The 18221-nt window shown below is 41.6% G+C and overlaps 1 protein-coding gene across 3 annotated transcripts in view; it reads left to right on the top strand.

Moving 5' to 3' along the window:
- Positions 1 to 18221, top strand: part of Kcnk2 (potassium two pore domain channel subfamily K member 2) — a 173750-nt gene that overhangs the window by 125313 nt on the left and 30216 nt on the right. For all 3 annotated transcript variants that reach the window (XM_033762040.1, XM_019210455.1, XM_033762041.1), the window contains 3 exons: positions 245 to 405; positions 2720 to 2906; positions 13862 to 14001. In XM_033762040.1, the coding sequence (XP_033617931.1) occupies positions 245 to 405; positions 2720 to 2906; positions 13862 to 14001 (488 nt within the window). The remainder of the gene's footprint in view (positions 1 to 244; positions 406 to 2719; positions 2907 to 13861; positions 14002 to 18221) is intronic.

Below are 18221 nucleotides of genomic sequence, written 5' to 3'. Positions count from 1 at the left end.
GATGTCACTGTCACTGTTTTGTCACAGTTTAATTGGAACAGTAGCTATACGTTGTATATTATTGAAACGTTTGCTTGCAAGAGTGTTTATATTAAGTATATCAAAAGATTATGTAATATAAAGGGATTCTTAAGTCGTTGCAATCAGTAATTGATGCAATACATGGGAATTTCTTGATCCACCTGGAAATCAGATATTTAGATTACTCGTTTACAAAGGACTGAATTATTTTTTCTTTTTGTAGGATTTGGAAACATCTCACCACGTACCGAAGGTGGAAAAATATTCTGTATCATCTATGCCTTACTGGGAATTCCTCTCTTTGGTTTTCTATTGGCTGGAGTTGGAGATCAGTTAGGGACTATCTTTGGAAAAGGAATTGCCAAAGTGGAGGACACCTTTATTGTGAGTACCATAGACTTTTAACTACATATATTTCTTCTTTAATTTTAGAATATTATACCTCTGGTAGAGCTAAGAAATTCAGTTATTGGGATTTCCACAACAGTTTATATGCATCTCTATTACTATAGAAGTCATGGCATTTTGATTACTATATGCTTATCTAAGTGAGCAAATCATTGCTTGCTTTAAGCAAAACTCAAAAGTATATACAGAAAAAAGGAAATCAACAGTCTCAGGTTCAAGTTTCATAGCTGTCATCTACCTGTAGTCTCTTAAACTAGTTATTTTTCCTCCAACATCAATCTTGCTTGCATAATGGGCATGACAGCACCGTGGACCTCACTCTGGGATTGGCAGCAGCCTTAATTATACCTGAACATAAACAGAAAATGACTGACAATATTTTGCTCTTTAAAAAATTCCTCTGACACCCTTGTCCATTGGTTGTGGCATTGTAGACTTACATTGCCCCTATGGGGAGGATGTCATAATAAACAGCAGCTGTGAAAATGGTGACCATGTAACTGAGCTCAAAAATGCCATTGATAGCCTCTTCTGAGGACTGTAATTCAGCACAAGCAAAGCAAGTATTATACTCAGTAGGAAGAAGTTAATAAAAGAAAAATGTTTTATTGTAGTTTTAAAGAAAGCAACATGCCTACAATTATAAGAAAATTGTAGAAAAAGGAACTGCATCACAGTGTGGGATTATAAATCATTTGTTATTATTATACCACTATTGCAAATAAATTTTATCATTCAGTATTTTATCTTCACATTTATAAAATATTTACATTTAACTCCACTGCTGAATTTAAACTACTGAGTATTGTTTCTCAATTTTCACCACTGTTCCAGTTTTAGCATTAGCTGTGTTTCTTATTTAACATCAAAATTCGCTCTCAAATGCTTTTACTGTTAGAGTAGAATGAGACATAGTTCAAACTAGGACTTTTGTTCCTTTTTGGAGGTACAATACTTTCCTTATATAGATATTAAAGTATCCTGTATTTGTAGCAGTGGAGAGGGCAGATCAGTGGCTCGGGCTTGCTCTTGCTGATTGCTCATTTGTGCAACACAGTCTTAGCTGCTTACATGGTGCTGATGAACATTTCTCATGTGGCCTGCATGCTGCTGCATGAGAAGAATACCCTCGTGGTGGTACCATGACAGTGAACTCGCTTCGCTGTTTGATACCCAGTGCTATTCAAAGCACTTGCTGGTCGTGAGCTCCTTCAGCTCTCACATATACCGCGAGGGGACAGACTAAAGACTCCCAAGACCTCCTTCCTTCCTGTGGTTTCAGATCTTTGTCTCCAATACCTCCCGAGCCGTAAGAGTTAGTGATTCTCCTGTGGAGCAGGATGTGACCTGTACTTTTTGCAGTACACAAGGCAGGTCCTGCCACAGATTTAAAGTACGTGGTTAACTGGTTGCGAGTAGAGAGCACAGAGCGAGTAGGCCTGCTTCATTTGATCCCACCTGCTGTGTGATTGCCTGTTAGAAGAAGTGAAAATGTTGCAGGTCTGGCAGGGGCTATGGCTGGGATCATTGAAGGCTTATCTTTGCCTACAGATCCTGTAGCTCTGCAGAAGAGCAATTTCAGACATTTATAACTCCATGTAAGAACACAAGCTTCAGCCATGCTCAGTGGCACATGCCAGTAATCTCAGCACTCTGGAAGGCTGAGGCAGGAGGGTTGCAGGATGAAGCCCAGCCCAAGGTGACTTGGTGACTTGGTGAGAGCCTGTCTCAAACAGAAAAACAAAAAGACAAGCTTCTGTTGTAAAAGAACACTTTTCCTTCCTTAGTGGAACAGTTCGCCACTCACAATTGATGCGAGAGTGACAATTGCAGACTTCATTAATATTATATGCTAATAAATGGAGTTAATGCTGTAATTTAATTCATTTCATAATTAGTGTTTGCCAACTCTTGATTGTAAATATGTAATTCCTGTTTCAGTTCTCCCTAACCTGAAGTATTTCTAGGTTGTATTAGGTACATAACAACTGTATGCCTGTAGGGTGGAATACTTGCATAGTGGTTCAGGCACACACATAATGACGCGTATCTGAAGTCACATTCCCAGAGAAAATGTAGTGTACTTCCAAAAACTATTTTACCTGTTGCAAAGCCGTGTAATGGTGAAGCACCATCGTTATTCCTATCAGTGGTTTTCAGTCATTTGTGTTATATCCAGTTTTCATAGTTGAGTAAGGCTGGAAGAAAATGACCTCTCACGTTCTGCTAGCGGAGTTGGGTGGCCCCACAGGCGTACCAGTAACGGGCTCCCACCTCTGCCTCTCTCCAGAAGTGGAATGTGAGTCAGACCAAGATCCGCATCATCTCCACCATCATCTTCATCCTGTTCGGCTGTGTCCTCTTCGTGGCCCTGCCTGCCATCATATTCAAGCACATAGAAGGCTGGAGCGCCCTGGACGCCATTTACTTTGTGGTCATCACCCTGACGACCATTGGGTTTGGCGACTACGTAGCAGGTGAGAGCACCCTGGCACGGCCTCCGCTTGCCCGAACCCGTCCCCTGCTCAGATTTCTGTGAGTTTCCAAGGGCCGCCATACCGGAACCACAACTGGGCGGCTGTAGACGGAAGGAATCCCCGTGTCCCCAGAGCTGAGACAGAGCTGTCTGGTGGGCTGGGTCCCCCAGACTCTGGTAGGATTCTTCCTTGTGTTCCGGAGGCTCACCCCTTAGCCACCTTGGGTGCATCCTCCCATCTCTGGCCTCAGGGGTGCCTGGCGTCCTCCTGGGATCTGTCTCGATGTCCAGAGCCCCTCTGCTTACGGGTGCCTGTGAGCGCCTCATTTCCACATCCGGCCCCAGCCGCAGGTCCATGGTTGGGACTTCACAGCTTCGGGGGGATGCAGCTGGGCTCAGAACAGTGGCAGTGGCGGACAGTGATTGTGCATGGTGGAGATGCGGAGAAGGGTGGAGCCGAACTGTTTCTATTCCATGAAGAAAGGTAAACTGCTGATTGTTCAGAAACCAAATACTTATATTTTGTTCCCCAGTGGAACAAGGACTCAAGTTCAACTTATCTTTACCCGTTTTACTCTGACCCTTTCTGGCCTCGATCTTAAAAGCAGTCGCAAACTTTAGAAGATATTCTTGGCTACTTGAAACCTTCTTTTCTCCACATAATATACATAATTTTCAATTCATCAATTTTTTTTTTTTTGGCACTGGGGACTGATCTCAGGACCTTTGCACAAAGCAATATGCCCAGCACTCTATTTGTATTTTTCTGTTTTTCCTTTTGTGATACGGTCTCAATAAGTTGGTAAGTAGCATGGTTGGGCTTGACTTGAGGTCCTACTGCCTCATCCTCCCACAATGCTGAGATTATAGGCCTCTGCCATTCCGCCAAGGTTAGGGCAGTAATTTTTCCTTTACTGTCCACATTTCTACTGACAGTTTTTGATTTGTCTTATATACATGTATATCATTTTAAGTGTCACTGACTTTATTGGTCTGTCTCTTAGATCTTCCTTTCATGTGTGTAGCTCTTCCTTTCCTAGTTAAATTATCCAGTATTCCTGTTACAATTCCAATTTTAAATAAATTACACTAGTGGTAGTGACAGTAAGTGTGTTGATGGCCCTTCATGTGTCATTTTGACAAGCTTCCCCAAATTTAAACTGTTCTTTTTTTTTTTTAAATCTAGTTCAAAGTATTGGAAAAATATGATCAGCGTTATAGTAGAAATACATTATTTAGCATTCCAGAATAAACCCACTGCCTCATTTAGTTTTAAGAGAGCTTTTGACTTTCTTGCTGTGCACCCTTCTTCCTCACCTAAATATCTGACTTAAATATCTTCCGAAGAGAAAGCACATTCTGTAGCGCTATGGACTCAGAGAGGCCAGGCCACCCCTGTCCCATGGATCTGTGACTGAGGGTTTATCCCGCCAAACCGTCTTCTTGGGGAATGCGCAGGAGACATTTTCGTAAGCCAAGCTGGCTTTTGATCAGGAATAGGAGGCACATGTCAGAGTGCTGGTAGGACGGGGAGTTTTGCTGAGAACCTTTCCTTGTAGAGCTAGCAAAACAGAAGAGTCCAGACCCTTAACTCCATGTAAGAAGACAAGTTTCCATCCTAAAATACCCATTTTTCCTACCTCTTTATGAAGATGCGAAATTGGTGTAAGAATGTAGAGAGTGTGCTAATTCAGAGGGAGTCAGACACAGTGATGAGAATACAAAATCTACTTGTGGTTCATTAATATTAGATTGTGTTCAGCTCTGTAAATATAATTACCCAGGCCCTGTGACATCTGTAGGTATTCGGGATGAGTCACATTTTCAGGCTGACAGCCTCATTGGCAGAAGCCATTTGAAACAGGCAGCCGGGCTATGTCAGTCCGGTAGGTGGCCCTCACTCTCTGGGACTCTGTATAAACACAAGAATTATAAATAAAAAGTGTGGGTGGAATCCTAAAATAATATTGTATTTGTGACCACTGTAGAAACTAAGGAAGAAAAAAACCCAAATATTTTTATTCTATGGTTTGTTTTAGATGAAAAAAATGTTTTGAAAGTTGACTTTAAGTGGTCAATACTCAAGCCGGGCATGGTGGCACACACCTGTAATCTCAGCACTTGGGAGGCTGAGGCAGGAGGATCTCTGTGAGTTTGAGACCAGCCTGGGCTACATAGTGAGTTCCAGGGCAGTCTCAACTACATAGTGAGACCCTGTCTCAAAAAACCAACAACAACAACAACAACAACAAGAAAGAAGTCAACACTCTGGAATTGGGAGAGTGTGTGGGTCTTTGGTGGCCACTCCCACTGCCCGAGGGGAGGAGGAGTTCAGCTGGAATAACCTTGTGCGTCTCCATGGGGACTCTGGATGCTGACTTACTCACGGGGTCATGGAAGAGTAGGTGTCTGATGCCATGAAGGATAATCTGATATCTTCACTGCTGATTTTATGACATTATACCCCTCATTAAATCATCGCTTTTATTTTACTTTTATTATTCAGTGGATTATAATTGAAAATGGTAGTGATAAACCTTGCTAATAATCGATGTGGAATGTGAACAGGAGTAAAGTGACAGATTCTGGGAAGGGCCAATGAGGCTGTCGCACTGGTCTTTGTGAAGCTGCAGACCCTTCTGACTATAAAATTAGCTGCTGACCAAGGGGAAGTTCCCATTCTGGGAAATAGTGGTTTTTCTTTTCTTTTTTAGAAACTTTCCTCTCAATATTAGATATCACAATAGGTGGCGTTCTCATTTAATTTTGGTGATTTTTGCTAACCAACCGCAAAGGAAGTAACTGAACCCCTGTGTTTTTTTTCTTTTGGGCTGTAAATCTCAGAAGAAGTCACAGCCCTGCCCTGCCCTCCTGTACCCACTCCCAGCTGCCCTTCCCAAAGCCTTGAACTCTGCTCTAAAGAGGATTAGGGTTTGATCTCACAGGTTTCAGTTTCCCTGAAGATAATTTAAAGAACACATTTTTAAAAAACTGTGTTATTATCAAAGTGCTTTATAAGTGTTTTAGAGACACATTATACTTTATCCACATTTCTTCGTGTAGGGTTAGTTATCAGGAGCATCTCAGTAACCGCAGGCGATGATGTGGTGTAGACTGGAGCTCACTTCCCCCCACGCAGGGAGACTCCTACATGGAAAGAGAATATGGTGATTCTTCGACTCCATGTGAAACATGCTCGTGACAGACTGTCCTGCACATAGTGTATTTCTAACTCATCAATTAATACATGTTTATGTTTGTACTTTTCCAGTGCCGCTGGGACACAGGATCAAGTACAGGAATCTGGCTTTTATCTGCAAGTGCTCACCTAGCAGTTTCTAATTTTATAGTTCTGTTCCAGGAAGGGATGTGTATTAGGGGCTGGTTGGTCCCCTCTGTCCTTGGTGCCTGATTTTCCCTAGAGGCCCTTTTGTCCTCTCCTTTGGCTCGGGCTAAAAAGGACCTGGGAGGCCACAGGGTTTGATTTGACTTAGGAATAAGCAGAGCCTCGTGGCTGGAGTGACTCTTCCTGAAACCGGGGAGAGAGGGACTGCTTCAGTGTCACTTGTTTGATTTTAAAAGCACCTATGAATTTATAATAAAATTTGAGGGTGTTATTTAAAATGATTGGCAACACTATATTGAGGATTACCACGGAATTCTATGTTGTTTCCGAACTCTTTCCTTTATATTATTCAGTTGATCAGAAATCCGGGATGATGTGTTGTTAAGTCCTTAGAGACAGACCTAAATCAGAGTTTCTTCACTAAAATCTAAGAAGCAATATTAATTATGTGGAAGATTATCTTTTACTTATGCACCATTGCTTTTACAACTTGTTTTCTTGGTCCATGACTAGCAAAACAATAACAAAAGATTTATAATTCTTCAAAGTTGGAGAAAAGTCAAATTATTGCCTAATGTAACATAATTCACAGCTGCTTTCTGAAGCTGGTGGCTTCTTTAGTTTATCCTGTTAGGCTGGGTGGAAATTTATAATTTCTCAAAGCCGTGTCCTCCTCACATCACTTGGCTTTCTAACAGAACCCAAACATCTTAGCCAAAAATTTATATATTCTAAGAGATCCCCGTGGCCAGTATTGTGAAAACATACGTTCCACCAATGCGTACATTTACTCAGTCATTCAAATAGTCTTGTAATATTGATCAATGGGACTTCACATGTTAGGTTAAATAGTGGAATTTTCTTTGTCACAGATGCAGTGACAGAAGGTTTGTGGGGTTAATCAGACTTCATGTTTAGTGCTTTGAGTTTCCACTTTATAAAAAATGTGATTTAGGATTGTCCAGCTAGATATTTTTCTTCTTCTGACACATTGGCCTTTACAAATGTTTTGTGACTTTTAATAATTCTGTCATCATTTGTTATTACCTTTTTATTTGGAAAACCAAAATTTATGTCTTCTCTTAAGAAGTAAGTTTCTTTGGAACTGTGTTTTAAAAGTCATTATTGGAAATACACAGCTTTTTGGTAACCAAACTAGTTTTTTCCTATATAACCAAAAACGTATCTCATTCAATGAGAGCTTGCTTAATTGAAGGGAATTTTTTTCACAGAATGTGTGAATCTGTTTCAAAACCATGGCAATTTTTAAAAAATCAAAGCAGTTTTCTTAGTAGATCTTCTAGGAAAGTGTTCCTGATGTGCCTTTAGAGTTTTGCAACTACATTAAATGCCACTTACTAAAAGTGGCATTATTAAGCTGATCATCAAGTTAAATATTGGCAAGAATTCAACAAATGTTAAGGAAAAGACTTGATGAGGTGTGGAATCTATGGAGGAACGATCACCCACACCACAAGGATGGCTCAGAAAACTCACTGTGGTCAGAAAGGAAGGGAGACGCACTATATTTATTCACTGACTCAGATGTTTAGAGGACACATGCTGTGTATCACACAGTATGCTCAGCGTGTATAGCTGTGCTTATGGACATGTGGATGTAGGAAATCCAAGAGCATCAACTAAATAGGGGTCCTCTTGCTTCCCTTCCTGTTTTATAACACAGGAAAATTCTGAGGCATCTGATCACCCCTGGTTTCAGCCAAAGACAAAAGAATTGAGAGCCATCTGTAAAATTAGTGAGTGAAATTGGACCCAAACAGTTCAGAAGTCTTAGAGAGTATGGGCAACCAACAAATCACTTAATTTATAAAATTCAGGATTGATCTGTAGAAGCATTGTAGAAACAGTAGGGGGAAAAAAAAAGAAGGAAAACATCCAGTGATTGATAGTTGTGGTTTTGTGAAACAGCCCATAAATTGTAGTAAGTGTGGTGAAAATGACTGAATTACTCTATTGTGATCTCAAGGTAAGATATAGGGATAACAATTGTAGAAACCCCGTGCCCTGTAGATGTCCATCTTTACAAAGGACAAGTGGTTGATGCAATGCATCACTGATCTGTCTTTACAGGAGATTGGTATTTTTCTAATGATTTCATATCAAGGCCTACTGAAAAATTGGCAGCTGCTTGCATTCTGAAATTTAAAATCCCCAAGTACTGTACAGGTTCACATCGAAAAGAGATTTGATGATCTTTTTGGCCTTATGTTTTTCTGACTCAGTGGTATACAAAAATTTGATTTGGTAAGTCACATATTGTTTAATACTGAAGACGTACTCCATTTGTAGAAAAGAACATCAGATTTATGAGGTGTGATGAAAATAAGTGGTGAATTTTTAAATTTTAAAAATGGTTACCTAAAAGACATACTGCCATCAGCCCCCCTCAAAATGCACCCCCACTTCAGGAACTTTCCTCATCCTCCATCGTTCTGAAGCAGTTCTGGAGTCCTCCGTCATGAGGGTCTTTACGAGGTGTCATGTAAATTACAGTGAATGCTGCTGACGAAGGCCAGCCAGTGGCAGTGTAGGCATGTAAGAACATCATGGCGAGTCCTCGTCCACCGTACTCACGGATCCGGCACTGTGTGAACTTCTGATTCTTTTCCTCCCAGGCTGCCATGTTGCTTCCCTACTGAGATGACGGCATCTTTATCGTAAAGTGGGGATCATTGTAAAGTGGGGATACTTACTATTAGGATTTCAAGAACCAGGCAGATCTCTCTTCCCAAGTCCAAGTGACCATGGAAGGTAAATGTTTTGAATAGACTCGGGACCTTGAAGATCCATGATGGTGCAACCAAGGACCCTCATAAAAGAACACTTCTAGAACCGCTTCAGAAAGTGGCAAGAACGGGGGGATACGTGTGTTCAATGTGTCTCCTACTATCATCAATTAAAAAATTAAACATTTACCATGTTTCTGATCATATCTTGGAGAGTACCATTGAAAAATTCAGTTCCTGCAGCAGTGGAGAATGCCTTATTAGTTACATTGCCTTAGCACAATATAACAAAAAAGAAACAGTGTTCTGCCACTGCAGAGCAGGATAGCTTTAATTAATGAAAGTGAAGCCAATAAAATTGAATCAGTATTTAACATCTAAACTAAAATCCAGATAAAGTAGAAGGAAACAACCCACACTGTTATGGTTTGGATTACTGTCCCCAAGATCCACATGGGAAAATTTGTCCCTAGGACCGTGTGTAATTGGGGACGTTTAAGAGGTGTGACCTTGTGGGCGTCCTTGAAGTCTCTTGCAAGTGCCCTCAGAAGGCACTGTGGGAAGAGAGGGTCTTGACTGATTAAGTGTGTCTGGCCTTGGCTGAGGATCTGCTGTGTGGTATGGACAGAATGGGTTGCTGGGCGCTGTGGTTTGAACATTTATCTCACCACAGCCGACACTGAAATTCAGTAGCTGTTTTAATGGTGGGACCAGCCGGGACCTTCCAGAGGTTGTTAGGCCATGAGGGCTGCACCCTCCCTGTGAGGTTAAAGGGGCCATTAGGACCCATCTTTCTGGTTCTTGCTTCCACCTATGCCATGGCCCTCAGCAGATGGCTCCTGACGTTGGACTTCCCACCCTCCAGAACCGTGAGACACAGATCGCACAGCCTGTAGTATTTTGTTACAGCAACAACTGTGGATGAATACAGTGGATGGAGCATAAGTAGGGCAGCCGCTGGGATTGCCAGGTATATGGACCCCTGGGTCCAGTGAGGACAGAAGCCTGACCTGGCTCTGTGTTTTGGAGCCTGGCCTGGCTCTGCTGCCCCAAGCTCCTCCCAGGCTGCCATGTTGCTTTCCTACTGAGATGATGACATCTTTATTGTGAAGTGGGGATACTTACTATTAGGATTTGGAGAACCAGGCAGATCTCTCTGTCACTCCTGAGTTCCGCACAGCCAGGGCACGATGTGGTCAAATCGGCAGCTTTATTACTGGCCAGGGCACCTAGGGATAGGGCTTAATCTGTGACAAATGGTCTCATTGATATCCTGCTCCAAGTTACTAGAATTTGTATTGGGAATTCACCTCTCAACCCCTATAGGGCTCTAGGATGGGATGGTTCGTTTATGCCGGTAATCAGCGAGTCTCCCAGGGTTTGAGTATTCTATAAATCAGCTGAAATGAGCATATTGATTGTGTGACACAGGGCAGGCAGGGCCAGAATGGAAAACAACCTCCCCAGGAGATGTCTGCCAGGCCTCATGGGCTCCTTGCCCCCCAACCAAGGATTCCGGATGTCAGGTAGGAGAAGTCTTTTTTTTTTTTTTTTGAGACAGAGTCTCACTATGTAGTTGAAACTGACCTGGAACTCACTATGTAGTCCAGGCTGGTCTTGAATTCACAGCGATCCTCCTGCCTCAGCCTCTGAGTGCTGGGATTACAGGCATGTGCCACCATGCCCAGCCTAGGAGAAGACTTTCTTAAGGCTGGGTGTAGGAGATGCTTTGTGGGTACAGCCAATACGTGGAATTGGTTCCCGCAGATAAGGCCAGTTTAAATCTTTTCTGAGCTGTGTTTTCAGGGTTTCACCTTCACTGGCTGAGTTCCAGTTGTCAGCATCAAGGAGGAGAGAGTGAGAGAGATAATGCCCTCTGAGAGTCTGTCACATGTCATGAGAGATACTCATTTAACCTACTTGGACATGTTTGTAAACGTTTCTGTATTTATTACCATCTGTATATTCTCTTATAAAGATGAGCCAGAATGCTCTTAAAATACAAAGAACTTGTGTGCCTATTTGCTGTGGCAACAGAGAAAAAAATCAGTGGCGTGACTATTACCCAGTTGGTAGGGGACCCAGGAGGGGAAATTAAGTTACAGCAGCCTGTAGGCTGTGTCTCAGAAAATGAGAAGAGAGACCAAAGGAGAGCAATGGAGATGGTGGTGGGGAAATATAGGAACTCAATCCCGGACAGAGAAATTACTCTATATTCTTGGTAAGTAAGAGACGTAATGTGTGGTACATGAAGGCTTGTAACAGTCAAGAATTAGTATTTTTTTAAAATTTCTAATTTTAAAATAAAACTAGCAATTATTTTTAGCAAGTTATCCTAATGTTTGCCAATTTAGATAACATTTTTGGATCAAGTAAATTCATTCATGTGGAAGCTAACTCATAAGTTTGCAGATTTTGAAAAGCGAGTAGGATTCGACAGTCCTTTGACCATACTCCTTTATATATTAGGTTTTCTTAAATCATCAAATTGCTGGTGTTTTATTTTATGGCTGAAAATAAAGAAAGAAAAAACATTTTCCCCAGAGTTGAGACTCCACTGAAACTTGTGGGTTGAACATTTTACCCAAATATAAGCCTTTTAGTGATTAAGCTAATTTGTTCTTTTCAAACTGCAACATCTTGTTTATAAGAAAGACTTATAAAAGTGATCTTGAGCATGAACTACCTGTCCTAAAACCAACATCTTGGTGAACTTATGTGTTAAGTGAGTCACAGCTCTTTGGATGAAGATTTTCTGGATTTGAAAGAGAAAGTTCTTTGAAGAAAATGTTATTTTGGTTACTTTGAAATGAAAGCATTTGAGAAATGGAATTTGCCAGTATCAGTTTTCTGCCCACGTTTCTATAGTTCAGCACATTGTAGAGCTACTGCCCCATGGGCTGGATTTGAACCCTTACAGAATACAATTTAGCTTCCATGGTCCTCCCTATATCTTACCTTTAAAATAAAATCTTATACACAGCAAAATTTCTACCAATACTTTGAAGGTAATATTATTCCCTTTGTATAGTGTATTCCTAAAATTAGTATTTGTCCCCAAAGAAAGTGACGCCTGGGTCTGTTCATGACTTACCTGACAGAGAAGCCTTGCCTCTTCTTTTTAACCTCTGCCCTTTAATATTTGAGAGCCTCACTCTGGGTAACCCAAAGTTTACTTTGTCTCGAGTGATGTCACACTCCATGTTTTGCATTTGAGTTTAAGGCATACTCGCTGTTTATTCGCTGTTCTTCTGCACGCGTGGGTTGGGTGTTTGGGAACTGAGCGGACCCAGGCACGACCCGGTCTGAGAATCCCTGTCTCTCAGCTGTTGATCAGGAAACCCTTATCCTTCACTCGGTCCCGCGGGGTGTTCACAGGCTTGGAAGGATCCCGCCGGCTGTCTCCACCCGTGTCTGAAACTGGCCCTGCCCCCCCGCCGTGTTCAGTGACTGTGTCCATGAGGGTCCCTGTCCCTCGGAGAGCTCTTCTGCTCCCTTATTACAAAGACTAATTGGCCACCACCTCCTGATGGTTCTGCCTCGCAGTGCCTCTCCTTCCGGCCTGCCGTACCCCGGTTGCAGTTGCTTCCCAGCTAGTTCAGAGCACGTTTTTCTTGGGGCTCCCTGGTCAGTGCTTCCCTCTCTGCCACTGCATGCGCATGTGGATTCCCTGCTCACAGTGGGTGAGTTAGGATCAGGTGTTCTGATCTGGCACAACCCGCCTTTCTAGATTCCTATCTTACACCTGTTTGCTACCTGACCCCCTTTCGCATGGCCCTTAATCGCCTAAAAAGTCCTTTAAATATACCTGCATTTACACGTTCAACTAGTTCACATTTCTGTGTTCATTAGCGAAGGCTCAACTTCTCCCTTCCAAAAGTGCAAACGATTTCTTCCGTGTCTTCCCACGGCGTTTTCCTATTCTCTTTTGCTATCACTCCTACTCCACTGTGGTTAATTGGCTAAATTGTGAATTTCTGAAGAGAAGGCTTTGAATACTATAAGGACCCCCATTCCTGTGCCGTGAAGAAAGGCTGTTGAAGTGTGTGCAGGTTCTTGCAGGTGTAGTTACTATGCGGGGGGACGGAATACCTCAAGGATGAAAGTCAAGAAAAAGAGCTTCGCTGCCAATGTTTTCCTGTGAGCTAAGGATTAAAATTTGCAAAAGAGTAAGAGATTAAGGAATGGCACTATTACCTGTGAATTGTTTTATTCTCACTAGACCCACAGCATTATCTCTGGCATTTGTAATCAACCTATGAATAACTTCACACTAAGAACTAATACTAGAGGTGCCCGCCTTCTTTTCAGTTTGGCATTGAATCAGCTGGGCAGCATTGATGTAAAGGTATCAAGTTATACATGCGCCCTCAGAATGTAATCTGTGCTTGCACTTATCCCAAAAGAAGTAGAAAGAGGACCAGGAAACATCAGAGAGTTAAATGGTGGACTACTGGAGACAGATTATAAATGAGTAATGAACATGGAGTAAGAAAAAGTCATTAGGACCTGGAGAAGCAATGAAAGGCCTCACTAGGAAACATTTACTTAATTTGATTTTAAAAAATTGATGAGGCTGGAGGAGTGGGGCTCAGTGGGGGGCAACTTGCTTTGCATGCACAAGGCCCTGGGTTCCATCTCTAGCTCCAGAAAAGGACAAAACAAAGCAGAACATTATTGATAAGAAGTCCATGAGCAAAAATGAAAAATTCTATATGAAGAAAAAGCATAGGTCAATTGATAAGATTGTTCAATTTCTACATCATGTAAGCCAAAATTCAGTTGATAATCTTACCTAATTACCCAGATTATTTACTTTTAGGAATTTGAAGTTATTTTGTTCTGTTTGCTTTTGTCCCACAGGCGGATCAGATATTGAGTATTTGGACTTCTACAAGCCTGTCGTGTGGTTTTGGATCCTCGTGGGGCTGGCCTACTTTGCCGCTGTCCTGAGCATGATTGGGGACTGGCTCCGGGTCATATCTAAGAAGACAAAGGAAGAGGTGAGCGCTCAGAGATGTGCGAAGGCTAATCCAGTAAAACATTTTAAGTGTTTTTTAAAATGTCCACATTTTCAAATATTAAACATTGTTTGAAATGTTCAATATTTGCATTTGGCATGAATTTACTGTCTGACACAATGGGAAAATATATTACGTGAATTCTAATTCATTCATCTAACAAAGTACTTACTAAATACCTTTTTAGGTGCCTGAGGTGCAGTTGGGTGCCAGGTACTGAGGTTAATCTGTTGTTTTTTTTTTTTTTGTGGTACCGGGGATTGAACTCGGGTCCTTGCGCTTGCAAGGCAGGCCACCGAACCACTGAGCTAAATCCCTAGCCCAACTGAGGTTAATCTGTACTAAAAAAAAAAAAGATCCAACCAAAAGGTTTTTTTTTCATGATTTATCATTTCTTTTTTGGTGGTGTTTTCTTTCTTTTTCCTCAAAAGCAAAAAGTGAATTTTATCACGTAAAAATAATAGAAAATACTTATATCAAAATATCGTAGAGTGAGATAGTGTCTTACTTATACAATATGGATTTGTATGTGTGTTTGAGTATTCCCTTCCTATGTCTGTGTAAATGTGTGCTTGTACACGCACATGCACACATACACACACACATGTGGTCTCCAAGGCCATGTACGCCGTGACTATTTGCACACATGATAGCTGCTTGGAAAGATGCCTTTGTACTTATTTTGTGCAAGTCTGTGGAGGAGAATAAATGATGGAATTTTGATAAATGAAATTTTAGAAAATCAAAAAGCTAAATATTGATTTTGAATTTTCACTCTTTGGAAAATTAAATTTTGATTTCCCATTTCATGTGCAGAAGTACTATTTGCTCAAGTGTGACAGTGCTGGGGTTTTTTTTTTTTTCTTTCTTTTTAATGAGTTCTGTACTTTTTACTTCTGGGTCTTAGCTTTGCTGATTATTTAAGAAAACAACAAATCTAGAAAATCTGCATCACACGCATGCAAGTTGTCATCTGTTAATTGTCTTCTGCATTTCGTCATCTGCTGTTCATAGGCCAAGAGAGGTCTTTGTCAACTCTTTGACTGCTGCAAACACGGTTCTTTAACACATACCGAAAGAACCGGAATAGCTGTCCATTCTTCTCTACAAATATTTTCTTCGTTTTCTTTGAATCTTCTCAAGTCATACAATTTTTATTGTTACTCAAGATGCCTGAGGAGACCCGCAGGACTGCCAGGGTCCTCCCTTCCTTCTGGGATGTGGTATTCTCAACTGGGAATTCGCATATTTGGTCTTTGTACTTGTGCGAATCTGCATTTGAGTTGTACCGTGAAAAGCAGGTCTTGTTATTATGTGAAGTCAAGAAAACGCTACACCTAATATACTAAAATTTTGTTGAAAGTCTTTTGAACAGGATCTGAATGGATTGGATTCACCTCAGTCTTAAAGTGTGTGTGTGTGTGTGTGTGTGTGTGTGTGTGTGTGTGTGAAAGAGATAGGCTTTTTTTCAGCTTTATATGCACTTTTAAGGATATTGATGTGCTAAGACTATAAAGGAAATTGTAGCTAAGAAATGTTTTGGGTACCATAGGTAAGAAATAGAACTGCTCAAACATCTAGCCATCAACTGGCTTTCAGATGGATTTAACACACACGCACCACACACACACACACACGCACACACACACACAGATTGACAGAACGCATCTCATATAGTTTCTTAATTAAGAAAAGTAGTATTAGTGTGATCATTAGGAAAAGTATGCATGCACGTAATTATAAATGTACAATATACTCTTCACATACATATGTGCAAACTAGTACTTCTGTGCATCACACTCATAAAGTTTGAAAACCACTATTTTACAGGGAGGGATTTGATGCCCTTGTGACAATGATGAAATTGATATAGAATATTTGAAGTTTAAACTTTTTGTATTAGGAAAAGATACTACTTTTCATAGTGAGACAAACTGGAGCAAAGCATTAGCACCTTCACCCAGGTGCTAGCAAGGCAGCCCTCTCAGCGAACCGCCTGCTCGGCTGTTAGAAAACGCTACACGCTTGAGGTCTAAGCAACTCGTACACACATCTTCCCACGGTTCTGGAAGCCGTAAAGTCCAAGATGGTGGTGACGGGGTTGGGCTCTGGTGGGGCCTCCCTCCTTGGCTCGCAGCTGCCACCTGCTCACTGTGGCTGGGGTAGCCTTCCTTCTGTGCCCCAGCATGCACTGCGAGGGCTGTGGTGTCTCCTAACACTCTTCTAACAACCCCATTACTGCATGAGGACCTCACTCGAGTATCTTCTTAAACGCCCGTCTTCAACTACGGCCACCTCAGAGGTTACGGCTTCAACATACATTTTTCAGGAGGACACAGTTCAGACCATGACGCTATTCCTTCCAGTGAATTTATTTACCTAAGTAACTGCTATGTTGGGTATCAAATATTAGGGTGTGTGCCTATCTACGAGGGCTCTTCATGACTTTCAATTAAAAGTTTGAGCTAATTCATACTATTAAACATAGAGGAGGAGCCCTTCTTATTCTTCACCACAAATTGTGTGACTTCCACCTTGTGTTTCTGAGTAACGTGTCCTTCCTGGCGCTTGGATCCATGGACAGGCCATGTGAGGAGAGGCCACGGCCACAGGTTTATGTGCCGCCTCTGAAGCTGCAGTTGCCCCAGAGAGCTGAGCCAGTGGAAGAAAGAATTTTTGTTTAAGCAGATGGGTGTTTTCAGATTTATAATGCAATTTAAGGACATGCAGAGCAAGATTGCAAATCCAACCAAGAATGTGGAGAAAGAAGAGAAAAGCAGTTTATAATTGATCTGAAGATTTCAGGAATGAAGCTTTTGGAAGTAAAATAGTACTCAAATTTCTGTGGCAATGAAAAGAGAATATTAGTCTTTCCAATAAGTCAGTGAAATCTATAATTCAATTAAAACCTACTGAATGTATTCTAATTGTCATCTTCGGTTGTAGAGCCAGTGGGGAGGAGGTGACTCGTTGGTAAGAATGCTTTACTCTCCGTATCTCAGCATCCCAGAGCCTCCAACTTTTCAAAGCTTCTGAAATCTTCAGAAACAATAGGACCCCTCTCCCTGTCTCCCTCGCCCCTCCCCTCCTCTCCCTTCTGCCGTGGGGCTAAGGATGGAACCCAGGGCCCCCACACATGCACAGAGTAGACTCCAACACTGATTTATACTGCAAGGCCACAAAATTTGTCTGCCAATTTTTAGTTTTCATGAATGAAATTGCCAAATGTCTTTAATAATAGAATTATCTCCATAAAAACATAACTAGTACAGGTTATAAAAATACAGAATCAGATTCCTATACTAAGCATGTATATTTCCTGAAGGAATAGATTTTGCCTAATTATAAACCTCAGCCTCATATTCTTTTTTTTTTAAAAAAACAAATCTGTTTCAACCATATTGGTAAGATATAAACATATAGAGATTATTATATATAGCCCTGTTTCATTTTTTGGTGATGAAACATGCTGTTTCCAATGAAGAAAAATTTTAATGAAATTATGATGTTTGGAAGCCAGGAAAAATACTGTTTTCCATCCACACACTGAAATAAAACATATCCATGTGGCTAACCAGTCTGAAATACTTGAAGAAGAAACAATTAGTTGGAACAACACTACATTGTTTCAGAAGTGTCGGATAAAATTATAGCTCAGTGTTCCTCTAGGAATGCGTAATGAACTCTGTTATTTTTCACTGGCAATGTACACATTTCTGAAAAGTATTTCATCTTTAAGTTGTAATGAACACCAGACATACATTCTGAGGTAAAGATGGCCATGACTAATTGTCATTGAACCCCTCTTTGCTTGAGGAGATGAAGCTAACTTAGGGACTCTGCACAGCACTGTGTTTCTGCTGCCTGAGGCAGGTGTCATAGGAGTGAGACGTGCCCACAACACTCAGACGGTGAGGTCTGTGCTGGCCGAGGGGCTGGCGGGGAAGTAAGCGTTCTTTCCGCAGACGCGGGTGGGCCCTGTTAGTTCCTGTTTGCATTTCTCAAGCGTGCTAGCTGTGCTTCTGTGCTGCTGGGGTCAATGCCTGTGCACACAGATTCTGAAATCCCCCGAGTCTGAGACAAACACCAGCGTGGTGGCCCCCGTCACTGCTGGGCTGCTGGCCACAGTGCTGGGTGACCAGGCCACCCTTCCTTGTCAAAATTACTTCTTTAGTCCGGAGATATGTATGCAGGTAGAGACA

Source organism: Fukomys damarensis, unplaced genomic scaffold (genome assembly GCF_012274545.1).
Source record: "Fukomys damarensis isolate Sample0158 unplaced genomic scaffold, DMR_v1.0_HiC HiC_scaffold_11, whole genome shotgun sequence".
In the NCBI taxonomy this organism is placed as follows: Eukaryota; Metazoa; Chordata; class Mammalia; order Rodentia; family Bathyergidae; genus Fukomys; species Fukomys damarensis.
This window is presented reverse-complemented; position numbering and strand designations above follow the sequence as displayed.